At 34.4% G+C, this 26,937-nt stretch overlaps 1 protein-coding gene across 1 annotated transcript; it reads left to right on the top strand.

The window, feature by feature from the left end:
• The first annotated feature begins 1,190 nt into the window (after window positions 1-1,190).
• Window positions 1,191-26,937, top strand: LOC148272911 (uncharacterized). Its single transcript, XM_088239407.1, has 3 exons — window positions 1,191-1,356; window positions 20,920-21,089; window positions 26,827-26,937. The coding sequence occupies exons 1-3, from the start codon at window positions 1,233-1,235 to the stop codon at window positions 26,935-26,937; spliced, it is 405 nt and encodes a 134-aa protein (XP_088095533.1). The 5' UTR covers window positions 1,191-1,232.

Raw genomic sequence — 26,937 nt, 5'->3', positions numbered from 1 at the left:
ACCCGGTCATTTTACGAGCGTGCGTGCATCACCTTTCACTGTCAGTAACCGACTGAATCTATTTTCTCACAAATACCGGCCACAGAACAGCCTCTCGGTCTGCCTCGTTGTGAGCTCTATCAACGCGCTCTCTCTTATACGGATTTATTGCTATATTGGAGTCAAATTCATTATTCGCGTAGCCAGGATAATTGTTTTTTTTTATTATGAATAGTTGTACAAATTTTACTTTCCAAATCCGGTGGGAAAATGTCCATTTGAAGATTACAAAAATACAGCTTTATCAATTTAAAAAAAAAGAGAGATATATCAAGTCTTTTATCGTATGCAGACTAGTGTGACATCACAGTCACACAAGAGATAATAAATTAAAAAAACAATCGTGAGGCTCCATTAAGCATAATATGAGTTTTAACATAGGTACTTGAGTTTTAAAATTATTTATTTATTTACAGGATTTCTGGCCTGTCATTGGCTGGTTTAAGTAGCTACTGTACACAATCTGTAATATTCACCTTACTTCTCACGTTTCAACATACGAATTTACACAATTCTTCCACCATTTGACTTTTGTAAAGTAAAAAAGCTGAAACGTTTATCGTGTGGGTGAAATTTATCCGGCTGAAGCATACTAGGCATCACCCGAAAACAATTTTTATACGTCTTATACTAGTTAATTTAATCAACAATGTTGTGTCCGAATGTGAGTACACAGACTGGATTTTCTTCTTAGGTCAACACATGTTTTTTATTTTTACAATATACATAAGAGGTAAAACAGAGTATTCAAAAAATAAAGAATAATTACGTAGCAATGAAATTCATATTAATAGTATACAAAAAAAATCCCACAAAGGCATGGCCTGTTCGTGGGTATACATATGGAAGAGTTGTGGAAATGTGGATGTTTAAACATAGCCATATAGGCATTGCCAGAATAGTAAATGTTACATGTGTGTAAAGTGGCCACATCAACCAGCCGATGTCGGGTCATAACATAAAGGTTCTTCTTCTCTGTTGCAACAAATTTAGATCTACATAACTGCCTAGGGAGAAAATCCGACCTGTCTACAAACATTTGGACACTCTCGAAACATTTTGGAGAGTTACAACTTTTACACGCGAGCTTCGACTTTTGGATGCGAATTTCATTTTTTGAGTGCGTGTTTTGACATTTTTAATTTATTCCAGGGGAAATAACGACTACAGAGGTGGACTCGGAGAGCGGGCCGATGGTGACCAACACCATCCAACTCGTCCTGACCAGGGCTGAACTGGCGGCCACAGTGCAGTGCGAGGTGGTGTCGGACGCTCTGGATGCCCCCGTGGTCATCATTATGGACATAGATGTCAACGGTGAGTCGCTTACTCATTATCCTCCAACTTCTCTTAGTCATATTATAGCGTGCATGCGGCTTAACTGCGGAATCATCTCCCATCCTCTATTTAAACAAATGGATATAAAAATATTGCTATTTCTGTTTTTCTAGCTATATTGTTTTTTTTATCTCTCGAATTCGTTTTGAAACATAAATTACACGAACAACACGTTTATTTTATAAGTTGATCAAAAAAAATGGTAATTAGGAAAAAAATCCGCTAATGAACAGTACACGTATACACGGTTTTTCAGGGCCAGACCGCGAAACTTTAGGAACATTAATATCGTTAGTTTTAAAAAAATCACTACAAAATTTTCCAAAAAGTTATTTTTTAAAAAAAATCTTTTAATGTAGTAAATCCTTAATTTCTCGGACAAGCAGGCCCTTCACAAACCCCTACCCCTCTCCTACCCAGCCACTTCACTTGTCCGCGTCTGGTGCGTATCGCTTGGTTGGTCAAGTACGTTTTTATAGCAGCTTTTTTTTGTCGCGGAGGGGTAGGATAAGGTTTGCGAAAGGGATGCTTGTCCGAAAAATTAAAGGTTTACTCCATTTCGAGAACATAAAAAGAAAAAAAAAACGACTTTTTGGAAAAATTTTACTAGGATTTTTTAAAAGCTCACCATGAGGAACGTTTTTCTGAAGTTTCGCGGGCTGGCCCTGAAAAACAGTAAATACAAGAAGTTTAAATAAATAAATAAAAATACATACAATTTGTAGGACTTTCGCTTTGTGGTTATTCATTATAATAAAATATATATACGAAAAACTACGTTGTTTTTAACTTCATTACACCTTGGTAAAGAAACTTATGTAGCTTTGAAATCATGAGTGGTTAAAAATAAAAAAATATATTTTTTAAATAGAAATATTAGCGTTCTTGTAATTTACTCAAGTATTCCAATTTTGGTGGCGTTTTTTAACAAGTTGTAAATCACTCACTATTAGAAAATGGACATCAAGTTAAGGTAGAGTGAGGTTCGAACCTCGGACCTCTGATCCATGAGTCCGCAACACTAGCCACGGGACCACAACCCAATTCAAAATTTATTTGTAATTTTGAATTTATGTAATTTAATAAAAACTCATTTATCCTCAAATAAGAATTGAGTCGGTAAATGGCCCAACGGTAGTGGGTAGATCGAAAACCCGAGGCCTATTTTTCGCTTGTGCACACACCTCGAATTCTATTTTCTAAGACGTTTATTATAACTTTAAAACATGAGTTTTGGTTCAAAACGTAATAAAAAGAATATCCGTATTCACACAATATTTTACGACTTCAGATTTTCAGAAATACGAGTGAAATATATGTGGTGTGTACAGTCCATGATCGACGACACACACGCGTGCTATATAATTTTACCTGAAATATAGTGCCACGACTCCGAGAAAAAACTCAGCGTTTTCTATTGAAATTAATTCATTACATTCTGCGAAACGCGAGATCAACGTCATGCAGTACATTGACATCATCTCTGACATGCAAATATGAAGAACAAAGGAACGTGGCGTATAAAGAGACCATAGGGCGCAGTCAACGCCCAGTTCAGTCCAGTAAAGTTCAGTCAGTCAGTCACTCAGTCCCAGCATGTAGTTCAAGTGCAGCCAGTTCAACTCTTCATCGCAGTACAACTCGCTCGATAAAATTCATTATTTATTTTTCATGTAATAAATACGCATTGACCAGCAACCTCGTGTCTTTTGTCAATCTCTAACTGGGGTAGGAGCTCAAACAACCTTCAGCACCTCAATCTTCCAAATATAATAGTAAAAAACCAATATAATGTAATTGGTCAAATATAAAAGACTCAAAATATAATACAAATTTTAAAATAAAAATAACTGCACATTTAAATAGTGTAGCGCGAGATTTTTTTGAAAAATATATGTGGATAAATAAACGTGTTACTTTATATAATTGGTACATTTATTATTTATATTCTTATGTATAACATAACTTGATATTTATTTTTTACTATAAATTATGCTGTACTTTTTATGTTTAAGTAATATTATGTATTCTTAGCACATATATATATACTTTATATTTATACGATAACGATTATTTATTTCTTACGTTTAATTAGCTATGCATTTATAATTAAGTAGTTTCAGTTTTTTGGTTATATTATGTAGTATGGAACTACTTATACTTTAAAAGATAAAGTCTCTCCATCTTAAAACAGGCTGAGCCATGTTAGACGGAGACTATCCTAAACAATGGACGATCCGTTTTCATTTTCATTTTCCCTGGTAGTAAATATTTATACTTACATATGCAAAATTGTCGGCCTCGTGGTGCAATGGTCAGCGCGTGAGCCTGCCATGCAAGAGGTCTCGGTAACAAAAATGATCAAGATACGCTGCGATCGGTGTACCATTGCAGTGCCCTATGCACCATTAGGTATGAAAGGGAATGATAATGATGATGATATATAATTTATTATCTTATAAGTCCACAATATCAAGTCAAACTATTATTGACAATTCAATTCCATAAATTAAAAAAATACTTACCTTGTTTATTTTCATTACCTTATACTTGTTCTTTATTTTTTACTATTATATCAAATTGCATTGTAGTATTGGCAAATACGCATTTCATAGATACATATTTTTATTTCTTATTTTTTCGTGATAATATATGCTCGCTTGTTTATTAATTTAACTTTAACATGTCTTTCTTGCTTACCGTAACACTTTATTTATTGTTTGCTTTACATAATTTATTTCATAAGCTTATCTTTGCATTTTTTGTCTATATGCTAACTGTTTTTTCTTGCATACCTTTGTTATTATTGTTTTTTTTTTTACTTTGTAAAACTTTTTATTGCATCCTATTTAACTATTTTCTCATTTTTTTTTTGTATATTCTGTGTTTATTATTTAGTATGTTAGCGAGTATTTCATTTTTATTTTTTGTAAATGCCTTTTGGGCGTTAATGAACAAAATAAATAAATAAATATGCAATGAATTTATAAAAGTTTTTATGGAAGCTTTATTGCATAACATAATATTGTAATATATGTTTTCTGTATCACGAGATTCTTATTACGAGTAAGTTTACCTACTCTTGTAAAATGGTCTCAATACGCATTTAATATAACTAGTACAAATATTTATACATCCATGACGCGCATGAACGCTGTGAGCTGTGAGCTGTGAGCTGTGACAGCGTTGGTGAATTAATCTGGGAATAACAGCGAACAAAAAGTATCCTTTTTCCGTGGTAAATATTACGTCCGTATAAAAATAATTAAATCACAAGTGTAAAGCAAGTTTCGGTGATAAATCAGGACATAGAGCGCTGTCGTGAGTTGTGACTTGGAAATCCTTCATAAATTGTGTCCTGGACAAAACGTAATATTCAAATATAAAAAAACTCTGGATGAAACTAAACTTTTGGCGGCCTCCGTGCTAAAGTGGTTAAAACGCTCGACTGAGGCACGTTCCGGGTTCGATTCCCGATGACAACACACAAATTAAAATGTGATTATTTTCAAACCTGGGTGTTCTGGGCCGCAATTCACCTCTGTAATTAGGCCTCCTTACCTAGTGTTTTGAAAAAAAATAAAATATTAATAAATGGAATATTCTGTGTCCGGGTAGATAAAGAATACAGTTCTGTGTGTGAAACTGAACCGAAACCCTGCATGAGTGTTTTGGGCTCGATGGCTACTAAGCTTCTACTACTTATCTAAGTAGCAACTGAAATGGCTCTCACTTCTGTTCAATGTACTTCATAGTCCTAACCCTCCTATATACCTGCGTGAAAAATTTCAACGCTTATCAGTTCATGGTTTACCTCTTTGTTCTAATTCTCAAGGCACTCTCTTAATATCCGTCCACAATTTCTCTTTCTTCTCTAACTCATATAGTGTCCATGCGGCTCGACTGCGAAATCATCTCCCATTCACCATCAAAGATATTACTACAGTGTCTCTGTTTAAATCACGTCTGAAGAAACATCTTCTTTCTCTTCTTTAGTCTCTCCTCCTTTCCTCTTTTTTCCTTTTTCCCGTTGAGTAATATTATTGATTTTAGTTTACTTATATTCAAATACAGTCACTTCTATTTTTACATATCTTTAGCTTTTTTTTTCGTTTTCTAAGGTTACAGATCTTTTACTTCATAAAAGTCAACAGATGGAAGAGTTGAGGAAATGTGGATGTTTAAACATAGGCAAAATGGTGAATGTTACACAGTGGGTAAAGTGGCCACTTAAACCAACCAACGACAGGTCATAAGCCCTGTAAATGAATAGACTTTCATATTCCCTGCTCAAAAATGTTTTACTTCTCTGTGGCAATAAATTTAGTAGTGGTTACCTTTTATTAAATGACTAGTATTTCAGTTTTAAATAGTAAATTATCTACTTTTGATATTCAAATTTCCTTAAATAATAAATTTGATGGATAGCTAATAGGTTTTTTGTAATTATTTTAGAAATCATTTTTATTCTATAGCATATGAATATGTAATATGAAAATCTAGACATCCATCATTTTAGACATTAATAGAACGTTTACATTTCTACCTCATCTTCACGCGTTGATTTTTAAAAGAATACTGATTAATGTAAAGTGGCGCAGTTATTTCTTTTCTGTTTTTAGATAAAATATTATTACTATGAAATTGTTTATTTATTATTTATATCACTACAGAGATGGGTAGAATTTTTGTTTCAAGATTATGGATATTCGAGCGTTTACAGGGCTTATGACCTGTCATAGGTTGGGTTCAAGTGGCCACTTTTATGTAGAATTCTACAACATTCCCCATTCCGCTTATTAGCGAATATCCATATCGGTGACATTTTTGGTTTTTGTATATATGTCATGAAACAAGGAAAGCTTTCGCTAGCGCGTTTGGAGCGCCATCTATGTATTTGATATTGAGGTTAAGTATTAAAGCAAATTACTTTATTTATGTAGCTAAGACTCTATCCGAGTTAAATTAATTACTAGTAATCGCCTGCAGATGACTCTGCAATTTATTTTTACTTAATTTTTGACCAGATCTTGTTTACACAATATTATTTTTTTTAAATTTTTATTTTTATTTTTCATTTTATTTTTCATACAAAAAACTTTATTTTACTTTGTAGATAAAATTGACGATAAATTTTAACTTCCCATCAGCATACATACCCTGATGATGGGTAATTCAGAAAACCTGAAACTATAATATATTATACTCTTATGTGGTAAAAATTACAAAGTATTTCATTTGAAATAAATGGTCATATAGAACCTCGTATAGAGTTATGTTGGGTTCGGATCAGATTTGCCAACTAAAAAGGCGTTCCAGTGTTGGCAACCTAATATTTTTTATTCAAGTACTTCGCTCTCCGCTACGGTATGAAGAAAAGTCAGACCGCGCATCCCCTCAAAAAGACATCAAACTGGTTTTCCACTTTACATTCTCTTTAATGGCCAAAATACCGACGTATCTTTAATGACATATTTTCACCCAAAAATATTTATTTGATTTTATCCTAATTATAATCGAGGGCTTTGGAAGCAAAGATAGCAAACTCCCGTTTTGGTGTTTTCGAGAAAAATAACAAAAACTGCAACACTAATGCCAAAGAGAGTATTTATTTCATTTAATTTTTTTTTTTTTTTTTGCACCACAACAGGCCAGGAGGCCCAATTACAGTGGTGAATTACATTACATAACAACCAGGCTTGAGAAAAATCACATTAAATTTTTTGTGTTCTCACCAGGAATCGAACCCGGAACCTTCCGTGCGCGAGTCAAGCGTCTTGACCACTACACCACGGAGGCCGCTATTTATGTTAGCAATGTTATTTTTACTGAACTTAAACTTTAAAGTACTAATAAATTAGCTTTAATAGAAAGACGAATTCAAAAATCATTCTTAATACTCGTATTTGTATGGCACGGCCATTTTGAAAATTTTAATCTCAAGCCTGTCATCGGTCGAATAAAATGGCTGATGGAAATTGCTATGTTTGCTTCCAAATACTACTTTCAAAATATCAGAAGTATGATTTTAAACTACATTTGCAACTCAACTCGAGGTTTTTATAAAAATAAAATTGATAAACTACAGAATGACACCATAACCAAAAGAAATATTTTTTGGAGGTTGCTATCTCTGCTTCCGATGCCCTCAATTATCCTAATCAGTTAACACTGTGATTTTGTGAACGCCCGTCTGTAAAATAATGGTCCCGATTACCAATAATACAGCGGTGCAGTAAGCCAACTGTACAGACTGACTGTCCAAGTGAATTAGTCATGATCAGGTGACACGTGTGTTTACAGAGCGCGGTAATGCCGACATTGCCAACATTGCCAACAAGAGGCGAAGCTACAAATTTCATTTACCTTTTTTTACCTTTGACCGCAGTTGATTGAATTGATTTATTATTCGATTTATATTCATGCGGCGAGAGGGGGTAGAGCGGTGGCGGCCGATCTTATAAAGAGGTGATCGCGTTACCCCTTCGTGGAGCGTGTTAGCAAAAATAAAAACAATTTAAATTTAAATCTGGTTTAGAAGATTTCTTTTCACGAATTCAGAGCGCGTTTTATGTGTGACAGCTACGGTTTATTTGGAAGATTTTTCACTGAAAGTTTTATAACACTTCAGTGGGGATCGGTTGCAAAACATAAATCGATAACCATTTTAATAAATGTATATAAAACATTATATACTTGTCGTAAATTTTGTTGATCCGTGTCCATTGTCCAGGCGGATGAAGAATACCGATCGGTGCGTGAAACAGAACCAGAACCCTAGACGAGTGTTTCCAACTCGAAGGCTACTCTAAAGTTTTTTTACGTTTACTTTAGAGTAGCCTTTAGATTTTTAAATCTCGAAAAAGATAATCGAGTGGAGATGTGTCCGCGTGCCTTAGGTCGGCAATTAAATCGATATTAGGGATTTTAAACATTTTTTTTTCGTCACTGTCATTCCCTTTCCGCACCTAATGGTGCATAGGGCACTTCATCGGTACACCAATCGCAGCGTATCTCGGTCATATTTTTAATCAGTCTTAGATTATGAAATATTCAAGCGTAAAAACACCTTATAACATAAATATTTCGTATCAACCATGTCGGAAGTCGAACCCGAGTCCTCTTTTATGGTAGGCAAACGCGCTGACCGATACACCGCGAGGCTGACATGAAATATTATAGCGTAAAAACCCCTTTTTAAATAAATATTTCGAGTCAACCGTGTCGGGAATCGAACTCGTGGCCTCTGCGAGGTGAGCGAACGCGCTGACAACTGCACCACGAGGTAGACTAAATGTATTTTAATCAAAAATAATAAATAAGCTGATACGAACGTGTTAAAGATACGAACCGATACCTGCGCGCTGATTCAGATCATCATTCGGTACTAAAACGAGGACTTTAATGAGAAATGAACAAAACTACAGATGATGCGTCGATCGCAAGCTGCGAAGGAAATTAGCGAAACAGATGTTACAAAGGGGACTGCATACTTACTACGCATGTACAAAGTGTTACTGACAGGACAGCACAGTGCTGAAGTAACAAAACAATTAGGAAATTTGGGACTGTGGGAAAATTACAAGACCACTTGTTGAACCCGAGACCCGAAAGACGAGAACGCCCTGGAAACTGAAGCAGTTCATAAACTGAGCTGCCAAAGATGTGATAAAGTGTACGTTGGACACATAGGGCGCGCGATAGAAAATAATTGACGAACATAAAAGGGCGTGTAAACTAGGACAACCTAAAAAATCTGCAATAGGGGGACATATGTTCGCCTTCGAACCGAAGATTTCAAATAAACCTTGAAATTACAGTGCGTGAATAAGGAAATAGGCAATTGAAATACACAAATATACAAAAACATAAACAAAGACGAAGGGCTGAAATTAAACTCAACGTGATTTCCGGTACTACACTCGACACAAATGACATGGAATGTGCCTGTTGCCGACTGGGACGCGGTTTAAATTACTAGTACATAAATACTTTTTCTTTTCTACAAAACACGCGAGATTGTTTTTTGAGTCAGGAGTTTTGAACTGGTTTGCAGATCGGCTCGATGGTTCACCGAATCACAGCTGACTCAGCTGACCCGAAGCGTCGCGTACGCGTACGATTCGAACGAAACTCACAATGAACCGCTGTGAGCGGCCTATTGGTAGTTTGAGCTGCAGTTCAACGGCTTTTTGAACTTGTTTAAATTTTAGTTCCCCACGCCTAGTTTACTCTGAAGATGGCTCCAGTACACTTGCGCAGGTAGGTTCGCCTTCGCGTCGGAACGAATCGGAATAATTAATATCAAAACAGTTTACTAAAAAAATTAAACAAAATGCTGTCAGAGTTAAAACTTTGAATGGAGTTTTACTGTCGTCAGTAGAAGTTTTACTGTTGCGTCAGATGGTTCACTTCACCCGGAATGGGAAGAATCAATTATTATCAACTGTATAATATACCACACACTTTCCTCTATCGTTCTGGTTCAATTTGTTTTTCATAAATTGATAAAATTATATAATTTAACATGCCTCTGAATAAATTGATGGTTTTTACATCGTTACTTGCTTTTGGATTATGCACACACACCCTAAAACTAACTCTCAGCCGAATACACACACCCTCGCAAATTCACTCTCTCTTACGAACCCTCATTCGCCCTTTACCCTCTAATATTTACCCTCAAACGCGCACATTTAAGCGTGTATCATAATTAACAAGCATGATCATTATTTCGAAACTTCACTGATCTGTCTGAAAGACCTTTCAACCTTTCTTTAGAATGTCATTTGTCATTGTTGACTGCATATTTCCGTAAAATAAATAAATGAATAAAGTTTCACGGGCTCTTTATGACAGAATCGCCTATCTTTCAACATTAAAAATTCGCTTATTTTATTTTTATCCATAACATCTCGGAACGATTACGACAAGCATAAACCACATCGCGGGCGCACAGCATACTCGTCAATAGACATAAAACGCTTTTTATGGCTATTTACAGTAAATGTTTCTTCGCAAAACTTTTAATACGATAAAAAATAATCATGAAATGGGCCGGTGCAATATTCCTCGTAATAAAGGCCGCCTCTGCTTTATTTCCGAAGGAAATATATCTCTTCGTAATAAAAGGAGACTAGTGATGAGCGCAACGGATGGCTAAATAATCGAATCGTCATTTATTGTTTTTTTATGTTTTTTTTATAAGGGAGATGCGTTATTTTTTGCCTCGCTTATAATGTACAAGGTTGTTATATTAATGATTTATTTTTACTTTAAACAATTAACTACTAAATTTGCTTCAAAGAAAAACTTAATTTAAGTCGCCATATTATATGCGAGGATCGGTTAGAATGTTTCGGCCGTGACCTGCTTTAGGAGTTTTTTGCATCGAGAAGGCGGACTGTTTTCGTCCATCAACAGACCTTCCGATCCACTTATTTCTTAAAACACTGTGGTAAATATTCCCTTTGCGCGCGGTGATGTAACATCGTGTTACCGCTAGTAATATATGGAATATCCTAAAGTTCAAGCATTTGAAAAGAAAAAAAAACCATGGAGACATACTGTTTAATATTCTTTTTCTATAAATTATGCGAATAAACATATAATTTATACACTACGGAGGCCGCCAACACCCGCCACAGAACAGCGTCTCTATCTTCCTTGTTCTGAATTATATCTTCGTGTTCTCTCTTTTACAGATTTGTTGTTAAATTAGCGAACATTCATTCTTCGCGAAGCAAGGATCAATATTTTTTGTATTAACATCCAGAAGTTACAAAAAAATATTTTCCAAATCCGGTGTGAATATGTCCATTTAAAGATTACAAAAAATACGAGTTCATAATTAAAAAAAAGAGAGATATATCAAGTCTTGTGTCCTATGTCGACTAGTGTGAAATCACAGCAGGGGCGAACCGTGTATAGAAGCAATTATGCGCAGCTTACCATTACATTTGACTAACCATTATAATGTTTTACTGTAACTTTATTTACAGAAAAACAAATAAATAATTACCATTTATTTTCAATAATTTCCACCGTTTGTGTTTTTCTCCTAATATAAATATTAATAAAGCGCGCCCAGCGCCTGCGGTGAGCCAAAAGACTAGCCGATTATTCCAGCCTATTTTTTCGTACAAATAAGTATACTTTATTTTGAATGTCTTAACCTTAGTGCGAGTTTTTTCTCCTAGATTAAACTTGCTGATTACACAAATTATTTGAAGATTCTTGATTTGGGAGACAGTATTTCAAACACTGTTTCTTAAGGACTATTTTTTGGTACTTTTGACATAAGACCATAATTACTTTCATGCGTCATATTGCAGGACATATGGCGCTCGACGCGGCCGTTTTTAGCACTATTAATTTCTTGAACAATTCGTTCAGTTGACAATTCAATTGAATACCTAATATTGACAGAATTCATAGTGCTATTTTTTTAAATGAGTTATGTATTAAAATACTGGATAATATATCTATATAATATAATATATCACGAAGTTACATCGTTTGAGTTGATTTCATGGATGAGAGTTGTTGTATCACAAAGAACTACTGAAAAATATCAATTTATGGTATTTATTACTTACATTATATTATGTACCTTCTATGTAGGTACAAAAATATGATATTTTTTTATGGCTTACCTGTAAATAAAATCACCATTTGCCACTGCATCACAGCCACACAAGAGTTAGAGAGTGTTCGGCATTCGATGTCCCGCTATCGTTGATACGTTTAATTACCTTAACCATATCGTTCATGTATGACGTAACTCTCTTGACAAGTTTTTATGATTTACTTATACGAATACCGTGTACATCCTTATTTAGGCTTCCGCATCGCGCTTTCGGTTGCATTCACTGTAAAATAAAAAAGGTGTAATGCATCGACAGATGGGGACATCTTGGGAAGTAACATCGTGACATGGGCAGGTGTTGATCTCGGATAGCTTGAATCTGCACAGGTAGCTCATGAACTCGCCGCGCCATGGCCCGTCAGGATTTGTGGGTGAGTTCGCACCCTGCGCGCTACGTTTCCCTGAAATCAAAAGCACGGTAAATAGGCGGTTTTCCTGAGATTCTGTAAAGCAGCGATCGTTCCAGAGCTGCTCTGCAAAGCTCTCTGTAAAGCTCCGCTTCTTATTTTTCTCCTGGCAAAACTTAGCGGAAAGTCAGCTGAATCAGGATCTGTCTTCGTTGCTTCCAGATCCTTTTCGTCCGCTCTTTCATTTTATTTTATTTTAAATTTATTTTAGTTTTGCACCACAACAGGCCAGGAGGCCCAATTACAGTGGTGAATTACATCACAGAACACCCAGGCTTGAGAAAAATCACATTTAATTTTTGTGTTCTCACCGGGAATCGAAACCGAAACCTTCCGTGTGTGAGGCGTCTTGACCACTACACCACGGAGGCCACCATTATTTACCAATAATTTGGCATATTTGTCTTTTGCAATTCAATCTGCTATCTGTTATGAAAATATGAGAATGGTAAAATGTTCAATTAAAACTTTAAAATATGCATATAGGTAAATTATAAGTTATTACTATGGAGCATGAATGAAAGATAATCATTGGATCCTGCAGGACTTATAATCGGAATTTTTAAGAATTATGATTTTTATGTATTTATTTTATTTTGTTTTTGTGTGTGTAAATTAATTTTAGTTTCTTTTATTACTTCTTTTATTTTCTTATTTTCTCCTTTCTTTTCTTTTAAAACAATTAGTATTATCTTTAACTCGATCTTTATTGTTACTCAAATTGACTTATTTTATTTATTCATTTCATTTATTTGAAACTTCAAGTACAAAGAATAAGTACTTTGGCGGACTCATAGCTAAAAGCAATATCTTCCAGCCAACCAAAAAACAGACTGGTCAAAAGAAGAGTATATTTTTTTTAAATAATATTTTATATAATTTATGAAAGATGGTAGAGTTCGATGTTAACAATGCTTACTTACAAATTGTATATATTTTATGTAACCTTGTTGAACTTGCAAATCTTTTTTTTAATAAGAGGTTCACCTAATATTAATTACCATATACAAACTTTGGAACACAGTTAGGTAGTATAGCGTGTTATTTATTTTCTTTTAGGCTTGTTTTTCTTAATTTTACTATTGTATCTTCTGTGGATTTTTAAACAGAGACAGAATGGTAAAATTTACAGAGTGTGTATTCAATTCTCCGGTAATATAAATAATAAAACATTATGTCGTACGCCTGAGTTCCATAATTCGACCAAAATAATAAACATAAGTGCCTATTTACAAAGATACGTTTTAAACACTTTTCTTTTCTCGGTAAATGTTTCAATATGTTTTTTTTTCAGTTTAAAAAATCAAACTGATTATTTTAATCATTAATGTTTCGAGTACGTTTAAAAGTTTGTAGACAGGCTGGATTTCCTCCTTAGAGTGTTATTTAGATCCTTATTTGTTGCAACAGAGAGGGAAAATATTTTGAAAAGGGATTATGAAAGTCTAGTTATTTACAGGGCTTATGACCTATTTTTGGCTTGCCAGCCTGTCTACAAACATTTGAACATACTTAAAACATTGCTGTTTAACAGGCTGGTAAGCCAATGACAGGTTGTAAGTTCCCTAAATGCCTAGACTTTCATATTCTCTTCTTAAAATGTGCTTCCTCTTTGTTGCAACAAATTTCGATTGATTATTTTAAAATGACAAATACTTCAAAACGTATATACATAGTCGAAGTGATTATTCTAATTACACAACTGGTTAAAAGAGTCGCCGTTCGTCTTTTTCCTTAGCGACCTCATTCGTCCGCCGAATTTCGCAGATCAGCCGTCACGAAGTAAACGGTAAACGGTAGACGGTAGACGGTACCCCCATAATCCTAATATTACAATTCTAGGAAAACAAACTCCACCCTATTCTGAAATAAATTCACAAACTTCAAAGGCCGATACTTGGTTGTGATTTGTGTTTCCAATTTAGAGCATTTCTTGTTTTTTTTTATTTGGAATTTGCGTAAATATTGCTTTTTTATTCAAGTTAGGTTCGGAATCAAAAACGATTAACTCTCCATTTTGAATACAAATATCTATAAAATTATGTAAACAGAATGTTCGGTATTACGGAAAATCGTTTTTTTTTTTATTCGGCCATTTCCAAAGGTCTAGCTTTCAACCAGCCAACATGTTAATCGTTGATCTATATAAATTCATTCAACGAACGGCCTAGCCATTCAATCGAATGCCGGAAATTAATGGACAGCCTAGCCGTCCAATCGAGTGGTTAATTGAAGTATTCGGCGGCGACATATACATCATAAATATAATTATCTCATACATTGTATATTTTGTTTCAAATACTGTACGGTCTCCGCAATAAATAAATAAAGCCATATGTCAAAATTTATCGCAATATCCCCTTCTAAAAAAATGTTTTTTTTTCGCCATCTGTATTGATATCTCCCTAGGGAGTGAAATCCGGAGATGTCTACAAACGTTTGTACATACTGTAGTGGAATAGAGGGATGCGTCTTCCGTTCACAAGCATCGTTCAGTAGAAGGACAAGATACTGAAATAATCCACATATATTTTTGTAGTTTATTGTAATCCACGATCATAATCACAACGATACCGTTGTAATATAATAGATACTTAATACTAGACTAAAAATGATTTCAAACTTACAATTAACATCATATGTTTTTTTCAAATTATTTTTTTTTATTTATTTGACACTTTTTTTTGCACCGCAACAGGCCAGGAGGCCTAATTACAGTGGTGAATTACATCACAGAGCACCCAGGCTTGAGAAAAATCACAATTTATTTTTTTGTGTTCTCACCGGGAATCGAACCCGGAACCTTCCGGGCGTGAGTCAAGCGTCTTGACCACGACACCACGGAGGCCGTTTATATACATATACAATATATATACATATAAGGGCGGGCATATTGCCTTAAGGCAATTTCTTCCTACCTACCCAAACCGTTTCGTTTGAGAAAATTATAAATACATGGAAATTATAATTTATAATTACAAAAATACAAAATTATAATTACGGAAGAATTGAAATTTAAAAAAGGGATATATAAAATTGTTTTGCATTCACCTATCATTACTTATCTACGACAATAATGCCAGTATGCTGTCGCCAATTTCATTTTTGAATTTGTTAATATTCAAGTTAAAAATTTTCGCTCGCATTGGCACCCATACTATTACTAACAAATTTAAATTTCTATGTGTGCAAGAATATGTATGGTGGCGCAAAAGTCATCACCCTATCGGAAGATGCCTTAACTTTTGCAAAAACAGTAAACAGATACAAAACACGTGTCAACAAGACATGAATCGCTGTACTCCTCTAAGAACGCTGAACAATTGTTTCGATTATTTTGCGGAATAATTCGTCGGTGGTGTTGGCTGTTGGCTGTTGGCGCAGCGTGAATTTAGGCGCAGATTTCCCGGTTGTCCGACACCAGCTGGATAAGCCTACGGCGTTCAGCCGCTCGCCTAGATGTGTATGGGACCACATGAGATGCTGCCAGGTCTGACCGGCCCCGGAGCAGCCGTTCTGCCCAGAATATCCCGCCTGCGGCTAAGAAGTCGCGGATGATCCCGGAGTATCGACCTGACGACGTGCCACGTAACTGGGCAACAATCGGCGTTCTTTACAGAGAACATGTGGTTCTAACAGGATGGATCAACGGCGCATACTGCACGAGCCACAACCAATATTCTGAGGGCTGTATTTCCTAGTCGCTTAATGTCTCGTTTTAGTTATTTGCACTGGCCGGCAAGATCACCCGATTTAACCGTTCCTGACTTTTTTGTGGGGTTTCTTGAAGTCGAGAGTCCGCGTAAACAAGTCTCGGACTCTCGAAGCTCTCAAAGAAAATATCCGTCAAGAATGCGAGAACCTAGCGAGAACCTAGCGCTGAAAGTTCTGGAATGATTGAAGGAAAATGCCATAAATCAGGTCCGCTTGGTCAATTCTGGCGGCGCGCGGCGGCCCCTTGGCCGATATCATTTTCTCGACATAATGGAAAAAAGTAAAGATATCAAATAAACATAATCTTTGGATTGCTTTTGAGCAGAATCAAAATTTTTTATTTATAAAAAAATGACAGTCAAAGAACATCGGGTGACAACTTTGGCGCCACTTGTATAATATAAGACTGGGATATGTTGTAAAATGTTTTTTTTTTTTTTTTTAATTATGATTATGTTTTTGATGCTATAGAATGTTTGTGATGATAAACTCGTATGTCCGTGTCAACTAATTACTCGTCCCAACTCAACACAAGACTTTGAGTCCCATGGAGTTGGGACTTATGTCTCAAAAAATGTGTAATTAATTGTTTATAAGTAAATAATGCTTCAATAATTCATACAAGATTAATACTAAAAATGGCCGCTAGGCGTGTTTACGATTTTACTTCTTCAATCAGGGTAAGACGCACATTTTTTATTATTATTTTGATTTAAATGGCTTGCAGATCGAGGACGAATTAAAATATATTACAATACTCAAAATACTGTTAATTTAAAACTATGTATGTCTGGATGTTATCCCCTATTTACGCACAATACAATTAATTCCCAGTGGTCAATATGAACATATTATACAACATACATAATATACATTATGCTAACACAAAGTCAGTCGGAAGGAGATGAGGTACTATCAGCCAATAGCGGATAGTACACGAATGGGTATTATCGTACGATGTCCGCTAACTCGTGTACACAATATTAACACAGCCTACTAATTACAGATAACCGTAATTACTCACACATCTTCAATCAAAATAATTCACCTACCTGTATTCAATTATTCAGATTTATCGAAATCCGTTTCAACAAAGATGTTTATCAAATGTTTTTAAATATTTGTATTTAACCACTTACCGACTTGTCTATGTCTACCGGTTTCGAGACGTACCCGTCTCTTCGTCAGGACACAAATTAAAATCGTCAGCTATGTTTCACAGTTCAGATTTGTGTTTCGCTAACTGACCAGGGCTGGTATTCCAAACGAAGTTATAGCGCGGTATAGCGCGTTTTTACGTACTAAATACGCATTATAGCGCGCTGTAAACGCGTTCGGAATACCAGCCCAGAACTCGTGACGTCGCGCGTCGCGTCGCGGACGGTGTTAATTCATAGTTTCGGTGGGGATTTACGAAATAGCAAATCTTTGAAAATCAAAGCGACGATAATACGATACATATTATTTTCGTTGCTTAGTTTGACTTCAGTTTAACAACTGAACTTCCTCATTGTCAGATAACACGCTAAGCGGCATAATTCTGTGGAAGTATTAGGAATCCATTTGCGAAGGTACATTTATGTAGAACTCGCGATTCCATCCCTGACTGTGACTGTAGGAAAGGACAAACTCACACCAATATACGGTGAAAATAGAGATGCGAATGATCCGATTGTACATTTAGATTAACAGTAACAACAAACTATTCGAATATAATGACAACCGGTTTTTTTTTTTTTAGTAACCACAGCAGGTCAAGAGCCCTAATCGTATTTATTTAAGCGAACCTGCCATACTACAAGCCCTTATCTTCACTTGATAAAATGAGGAAGTTTTGTTTTTTTTTTATTGTGAATAGACTATTGAACTAAGCTAATTTTAGTTTTTAATTTTTGTATATCGTATTATCGGGCTATGATTTTTTCAAGTTTTTTACTTCTGAAATTACTGCGCACGTGACGTCAGAGGTTCTCTTCCGCTTATTCTCAATCAATTCTGTTGATTGGTCCGTTCACGGTACGTAAACCGAATACTTTTCACATCTCTTTTATCATTGGTAGATTCATATGAACTAGTGACGTCTTTCGAAGTAGTTTGTTTTTATGAAAATGTTTTTATAATTTTTTTCGTGCATTTTCAAAAAAAATTTAAATAAATTTTAATGCTCAAATTTATACCGCGCGCAAGAAAACATTTTTGTTTCCAATTTCCCGTAGGGCTGAAGTTCCTTGGTGTCCAGGATTTTTACCTGAGAGCAGTCATTAAGTAGACAACATTTTCCCAGGGTTTTGGTTCTATTTCACACGGAAAACTGTATTTGAATTCGCCTGGACAGTCTTTAATATTTCAGTACGTTTAATTTCAGGGAGTCACACGCGCTAACGAGAACATCAAGAGGCTTGCGAATATTGAAAGACTTCATCATTTAGCCCGATCCGTTTTACAAGTCTATGGTCTTTTTCAGATTTGCGCATTCCAAAAATAAATTTCAAGCTTTAATGAACGCTTAGTTACTTTTTTAAACAAAAAAATTTTTGTTTAAGATTCGTGATATTTAGAACTTACATTTACTGCTTTCAATGCCCTTATAGAAGAATAGCCCTTATGAATAAGTGTTGAAAAACCAAATTGAATTTAAAAAAGCTGCAAGATTTACTAGTAATCGCAACAGTAATTTTCCTAACATAAATCTAAAATTTGAGGTTTAAAGATGTAATAAAAAATAATATTTTATCTTTAGCCGCACAAACTCGTGTAATCCAATAGTAATAATTTCGGACGATCTCTATCTCTGCGCACTGACTCGCTGTGTGGAATAAAGTTTTAAACTATATATTATGTAAAGTTACTAATCCAAGAAATGCAAACGATGGCTTGTGATGTATTTTTTCCTAACAATAATGTTTCATAAAACATTATTTTCGATGTTAAAAAAATATGGTACGCTGTATTTTTTAATCGTCCTCGCAGTATATATAGTTAATTTGTCTGTCACCTTCAGCATTATTTTCTCAATTGTGACGTAACCGTTAAATATAACTATTAGCTTGTTGGTTCATTAGCTTGTTGGTAAATCAGGAGAACCAATTCCGGGTGAGCAAACCTGGCCATCTCCACTCCTGTACCGGCCATTCTGTAACAATTTATTCAGAGAAAACCTTTAACGTTATTTTACATGTTCGAAAGACACCCTAATTCAGAAATTGATCAAAAATTAATACCTTTCAAGCCCAAAAGAAAATTGTTGTTTACAAATCCTTCATATTCCCAGAATCACCCTAATCAAGACAAAACTTACGAATATGTTGTTTTTTATCAGGGTAAATATTCAAATATTATCACAACCGGTTAATAAATATTCGATTCCTATGAGTTAATTGCCAGTGTCTCTAGCGGGAGCATTGGGAACGCGTAATTTGTGCTGTTAGATGGAAGATAGTCAGATTTATAGTTCAGTTCTACTTTAGCGGGTTCGGTTCGCAGTCCTCTAGGATTCTGATAAGATATCTGAAGTTAATTGGTCTTCACTTCTACACACGCTACCTACAGTTAGTAGAATAAAGGGGACTCCATTGCTATCGCCCTAAGAATATAATCATTATCAAATCAGTTTGCATTTGATTCCCTTTCTTGAGCACACTCAAAGTTTAAGGAGATAAAAAAGATTTATGGTTACGCAGGCAGATTGGAATATTTATGTGACGGTCACATCGGTCACTACTTTCATGACTTTACCGACACAGAAAGGTGCATAAGATACTGCAATAATAAATCATTATAATTCATTATTGATTTGACTACTCGAATTTTGATTAATTATGGAACAGTAAAAATGAAAAAAACTGTATTTAAATTTGTTGCAACAGAGAGGGAAAACATTTTTGAGGGGGGAATATCGGAGTCTAGGCATTTGTAGGGCTTATGACCTGTCAAGTGGCCACATTACACATTGTGTAACATTCACTATTTTGCCCATGTTTGAACATCAATATTTTCTCAACTCTTCCATCTGTTGACTTTTGTGATGTAAAAGAGCTGAAACCTTTACCATATGGGTTTAAACATAGTTCAAAAATTAAGACTCGTTCTATCTGGCTGCGATACGCTCTCACTTACTTTTATGATGCATACGCTTACACATACCTAGACACTACTAAAAATGTACCATAGTTTAATGTGTATGAGTTTTATTTAGAAATTTCGCTGCTCTGTGTTTAAACCTTATCTTTTTTTAAAATTGTCTACGAACATTTGGACAGACTCAAATATTGTAATAATTTAATCATTTTTTTATGACTGAATGTTTCTGTAAAATAAATAATAATAAAATTTACAACTTGTTCCACTCGCCTTCGTCTTGACTCCTCCGCATACTGGCACCACCGGCTATCTGGACAACGTCGTGGGTCCATTTCTTCGATGGCCTTCCAACACTGCTTTCATTTGTCCAGGATCTCCACTCCGGTATTCGCGGTGCCCGTCTGGAGTCCCCCTGTCTAGTCGTATATATGATGTCCCGCACATTGCCACTTCGGTTCTGCAACAACAGTTAATGAACGTCATCGGTGACTTTGGTTCTCTGTCTAATCTCTTTGTTTCGTATTCTATCTCGGAGACCCGCACTGAGCATCTTACGTTTCATAAACCGTCGTTTATTTTGTTACGGACCATTATTTCAGCTTTAAAATTGTTAAAGGATTTTACAAAATGGATCTGACAAAAGTAAGATTTTATGAAGAGCTTTAAATATCGAATTTTTTCTTTATTTTTCAGTCCGTCCTACCAAGATCTCCATGTCTGGAGTGGAGGGGCATGCGGTGCAGGGTAGCAAGGTGACGCTGGAGTGTCTGGTACAAGGGGCCAGGCCCGCAGCCAACCTGACCTGGTATAATGGCTCTAGGCCCTTGGAGACTGAGCAGACGCAGGCGGTGGCCAAACTACAGGTGAGTGTTTCTATAATATGTCGGTAGTTATCCACGATTTTAGAAGATCTGGTACTTTTCATACAAATTTAGGGTAAAATCTCGTGCAATACAGAATATGCACGTTGACAATTGGACGTGCGCAGATAAAACAAGAAAATCATCCGCTAGAGTCGATCTCGCTAGATCTTTTGACGCTTATAATAAATAATGAATATCATAATGTTTTATGAGAAAAATGTTGCGATGAATCCTTGTAGAAAATATTATTAGTTTTTTTAATTAATTTAATCTTTTATCGTCTGAAAGACAGTGCAAAAAGTGAATGATACATTTCCTGCGTGTAAACAACAAATAATACAAAATATGCAAATTACTGATTTTTTTAGCGCGGATGTCAAATTGCTACCATTGTGGTTAATAGAAAATGACCTCAAATTTTGATTAGGAAATAAAGAAAATATAATAGAGAACAACTTTATAATATACAAGCAATAACATCCTTACAGAGTTCAGTTGTTAATCAGTCAGTTACTCGCGCTCCATTTCCGATTCGGTTATTATACTATTCACATCGAAGCGCAACGTCATTTTGTTCTGTCAACTCCATCTGGGGAAGGAGTTCCCTGCATCAACAATCGTTAATCCTACAACTATTATATTATTCTAAACATATCGTTTGATTTTGTATAAATCCAAGTTGTCTCTTAGTTTTTCGCTATAATATTTTTTTTTGGTGTTGCCTTTTCTATTTTTAATATCATCTGAATTGTGCTTATTTGAAATAAAATCTTTAAAATTATATAAATAACTTAATTGGATTCGCAGGAGTTTAAAAAAAATGTCCACTCTAAATACATTTTTATCTGTTACTTACGTAAGTAAAAACTTCATAATACGAAAAGATAATGCTATACGAGTCTTATGTCAAGAACACTCAGCGTTTTTTAAAAAAATTAAAATAAAGACTTATAGAAATATAAAAACATTTTTAAGTTCGCTTATAAAAATATTTGTAGGATGTTCGTGACTTTTAGAGGATTAAGGATTTGAATGTTAAATAATATTTGCCCCGGGCTGAGCACATCTCGTAACATACCTTTGCGATATATTTAGAGAGGTACTTGTTAATCTGAAAGATATACATAATATTATATTATTCTATCTACCTCGATAGAGGTACATATGGCGAAAAAGAATTCGTAATACGATAAAGGTATTACGTATAAAGTGTACTGACGTTGACTATAATACTAAGGTCACTTAATTTTTTGCAGAAAAGTCATAAAAATAAGAACACATGAAATTATTACGAATTATTTAGTCTCTTACCAATCGCTTAGTTCTACTTAATTTATAATTTCATGATTTTACTTTACTGTAAAAAAACTCAATGGGTACCTACTTAAATTATTATTCGATTTCTTCAGTGAAATTGATCGCAGGGAATCTGAGGGGTTCGAACGAACGATGATTTGTATACTTAAATTTGAAATATTGACTCATCAGAGAAACACACCTAAAAAAATTCGTTATCACACGATTGCAATTTTTTAAAGCTTGAAAACCACAAAAATGACAAATACCCGATTCTAGTCTTCAACAGTCGTATGTTGGTGTACTTTGACCTATGAGTGTCAGTAGTGGTACCAGCAGCAAAAATAATAAAGAAATTCTCATCAAATTCGAGTTATTTAAAAGTAAAGACAACGTAAACATTAAAACCGCAAAACAATTGTACTGTCCATTAATTTGGCAACCCAATGTATGAAGACTAATGTAACGTCACAGTCACACACGAGTTATTAATACATTTGAAATATGGTACAAAGAGAAACACCTTCTTAGTTTATCTTAAGGAACATTAATCAACCGGAATCTCAATTTGTTATTACCTTATATTTAAAACATTGGAAGTCCGCGGTCCTGAAATGCGCCCACCCAGTGTACAGAGCAGATATCTCGGACGCCCGTTTAAGGAGCTATTGAAAAACAATAATATATGGCAGGTGAATGGGCACTTACATAAAGTGGAAATTTTACCGTCCGAGGATATAATATATATATATATATCTGGGAATTCCTTTATTCTCCACTACACGGCTCTAGTGCGAGTACGTACCGTCTCGTCTCGCTCTTCAGATGCTCATATGAATTCCTATCGAGTACCTATCTAAAGTTGCTACGCTCGGAGAGATAAAAATATTTACTTTATAGCGTAATGCCATTAAAATGAAACAGTAGAACTCTAACCATCTGAACTCCGATTATCCGAATCGCTTTTAAAATTTCAAAAAAAAAATAAAGACGAAAACGTACTGCGATTCGTAAAATAATGATTCTGTCTAAGCGCTCTATCGTCCTTCCCTCTGTCCTCCCTTCCTCCACTGTTCGTGATGATGATAGTCAAACAGCTTACTTTGACCGATACGTTCTGCGAGCAATGACTTTCATTTACAGTACTGTACGTACATACTGTACAGCACTTGTAACTACGCTTAACACGTAAAAGTGTTGCCTTTTCATTTAATTAACTTATTTATTTACTTATCCAATATAAAATACAAATACATAGTTTATAAAATATTTTTTTTTACAATAGGTACATTTAATGTAATTTTATTTTTATTTATGGATGTAGCCACTCCACTGGCCCACAGGCACGTTCCGGAGTGTCAGTGTATTATTTATTTTGTACATAATTGTACATACTTTCACATCAATTGTTGTGTAAAAATTAAAAAGAAATATGAAAAAAGATTCTCAAACTTATCTACATCAATAAAACGAGAAAGGACTTTCAAGAAACTAAAATTATATTTTGATATATGAAACATATTCCTCAGCTTCCTGTTTAGTCTTTTTATCAATCCGTTTATGGACTCGAGCTTTGAAAATATTGTTTTTCATTTTGTTCACCAATATGTCCTTGCTTAAAAGGTTGTATAGCTTAGAAAAAAAAAGCTTATCTTAAAAGCTCTTTCTATTTCTCATTAAAAATTAACATTTTCCCCAATTTTCAACATACATACGGTAATAAATTAAAATAGACACTAGAATAGGGTCCGGTCCCAATTGATTAGGACAATCGGAGTTCTACTGTACATTTCTTATTTATTGATATTATAAGATTGCAATTTCAATTTATTTCTTTAATTCGTTTATGTACATCACAAAAAAATATTCGAGGCAAAAAAAACACGAAAAAAAAATTGTGATTCAATTTAAATGTGATGAAATGGTAAAATAAAAGTATCTAGTAATTAGAGTAAAGGGGAGCCATCCTCTGAGAGCTTTCTTTCGAAAACACGAAACATGTCGATATTCAAAGAGGGTTGAGTAAAGACATTGCTAACTAAAATACTGGTGGATTTTTTAAAGCTGGCGCGTTTGCAATACTTACACAGCTGCATTGTGTAGTATTTGTAAATAAGCTCATGTTATGACATCGCACGGCGAACGCAATATGTAAATAATATCTGCGGATTAAAGTATCACTTGTCTTTTATTTATATAATAAATTACAATGAACTTCCATCAAGAATTTTCACATATAAACTCAAATGTTTTTAAATAATATCTGTCTCTTTCGCCCTCAGAAGCGCTTATGAGCGGGACATAGACAACTATCACTTTGTTAGCGGCCAATGATATAAAATATACACTGGATACTTTTACGATTCTTAATAGTAAAAATATAACCATATGTATTCGATGAGTATGTATTAAGCGATGGATTGAAAATACTGGTTTATGAATATATATTTTCATTTTATCAAATCGTGAGGTTGATTATCTAGTGCTGGCGCTTTCGCAAAACTTACACAAAAAAAAATTTAATGCACAGAATATTAATTTTAAAAATCTTGATATTAAAATAAAATAAATATTTTTTTAAATCTCTTTTAGATAAGAGCGAAAAAAAACAATCACTTAAGATGTCATATATTTATTTATTTTTAAACAAGCAAGTTTTTCATTTGATATTTTGTCTTCATTATAATAATAATTAATACAGTGTAATTAAAATGCTCAATACAAATTATATTGGAGAAAATATACACTTAAAAATACATACTTATTGATAAACAATAAAAATAGCACATTTGGTTAAAATTGAATATTACCTTTTTTTATCAACATTCTGTTGATTTTAAATGCTTTGTGTGAATTTTGCGAACGTGCCAGTTTTAATTAAACAACCAGTACCTATTAACTTACGATTTCGCTTTTTCCTAATTTTTTTATTAAAATTTTACTTTTACATATTATTACACATGCACCTTATAACTAAGTTACATGAACCATTTTTTGTCCTCATCGGATACTGAACTATAACACTTTTTTTTCGGCCTTTTATTTTTCACACGTGTTGCATAATGCCATCAATTATTGCATCTATTTTTATTGTTATTAGATACCTATCTGGAACTTTCTATTATTTCCACTCTTTAAGTCTTTTTTTAACACATAGCATGTTACAACAAACATTAACTCCTAACTAAAATTTAAATCGTATCTTTAAATTTGTGCTTCATGTTCTGCACATTCTGTACTTTATAACATGTGTGTTAGGTCCTTAGTGACGTGGCGTCATGAAGCTCTCTGGGCGTAGATTGATAGTGAATTAATGAAAAAAAAGTAATGCGTTTATCCAATTTTTTGTAGATAAGGAATGGGTTCAACTCTGAAAGGAGTTTTTAATATTAATTTATTACAATAGAGATGGAGAATATCTACAAGAAAGGAATGTGGAAGACTAGGCATTTAAGGGGCTTACGACCTGTCATTGGCTGGTTTAAGTAGTGACATTAGACGTGGTGCAATATTCGCCATTCTGCCTATGTTTGAACATCCATATTCCTTCAATTCTTTCATCCGTCGAGTAGAGTGAAGTTAAAGACTATATGTAGGTGAAATAACTCCCCAGGGTGATGAATCCCCATCCTTGTCTACAAAAATTTGGCCAAACTCTAAAGATTGTCTGTCGATAAAACCGACTGGTCCAGGAAGAAATAAAAAAATTAGACAGTTTAAGCGTTGCCTAGTATGCGCGTGAAATAAATTCAATTAAATGAATCTCCCCCGCATCAATAAACGTTTTTCCTGTTTTACTTTTAAAAAGTTAACATATCTAAGAGTTGAGGGAATGTAGTTGTTTAAACATATGCAGAATGGTGAATGTTACGCAGTTGACCGTCGCGTCGCGTTTGCACTGAGAATGGAGATATGCAGTTAGTTGACTGACCATTTTTCAAACCCTTTCGAGATGTCCACAAATAGGAAAACGATAATTTCTCAACTTGCAGAAAGCGTATTGAAAACAAACGCATGGCGAAACCCGATAAACGAGAGTGGTACAGGTAAATTAACTTTAGTTGAGACCACGCATACATAGTTTTTTGCTATATCTGTTTACATTTGTTTTAAAAATATTATTTTTTTAAAGTTAAAAATAAGAATCCAAATAACATATAAGCTATATTCACAAAAATATACAAAAACTAGAAAAAAGTGATGTATGATATACCGCTATATAATCAGGAAGGTTTATGTGAAATTAAAAATAATTGTATATATTAAACAGTTTATTGTTCATCTGATATTAAACGGAAAACACGCGAGATTTTATAAAAATACTGTCTTGACTAAACTTTATGTAATTGCTTCAAAACCAAGATAAAATAAAAAGTTCATAATTTTGCAAAATGTTTTTTTTTCTCAAAACTGACTTTTTTGCGTTATGATACTTTTCTAGCGGGGCGGGGGCGGGGGCGGGAGTGCGAAATGTTTAGGCCTTATTGCTAAACCGATCACCGCCAGCGGGTTAAAGAAGACACGGATCGATCGTAATTACTTCTGGCTGTAA

This window comes from Micrasema longulum, unplaced genomic scaffold, assembly GCF_059751315.1.
Source record: "Micrasema longulum isolate JH-2025_06_02 unplaced genomic scaffold, ASM5975131v1 h1tg002156l, whole genome shotgun sequence".
Taxonomy (NCBI): Eukaryota; Metazoa; Arthropoda; class Insecta; order Trichoptera; family Brachycentridae; genus Micrasema; species Micrasema longulum.
The sequence above is the reverse complement of the archived record's forward strand: the minus strand, read 5'-3'. Positions and strand labels throughout refer to the sequence as shown.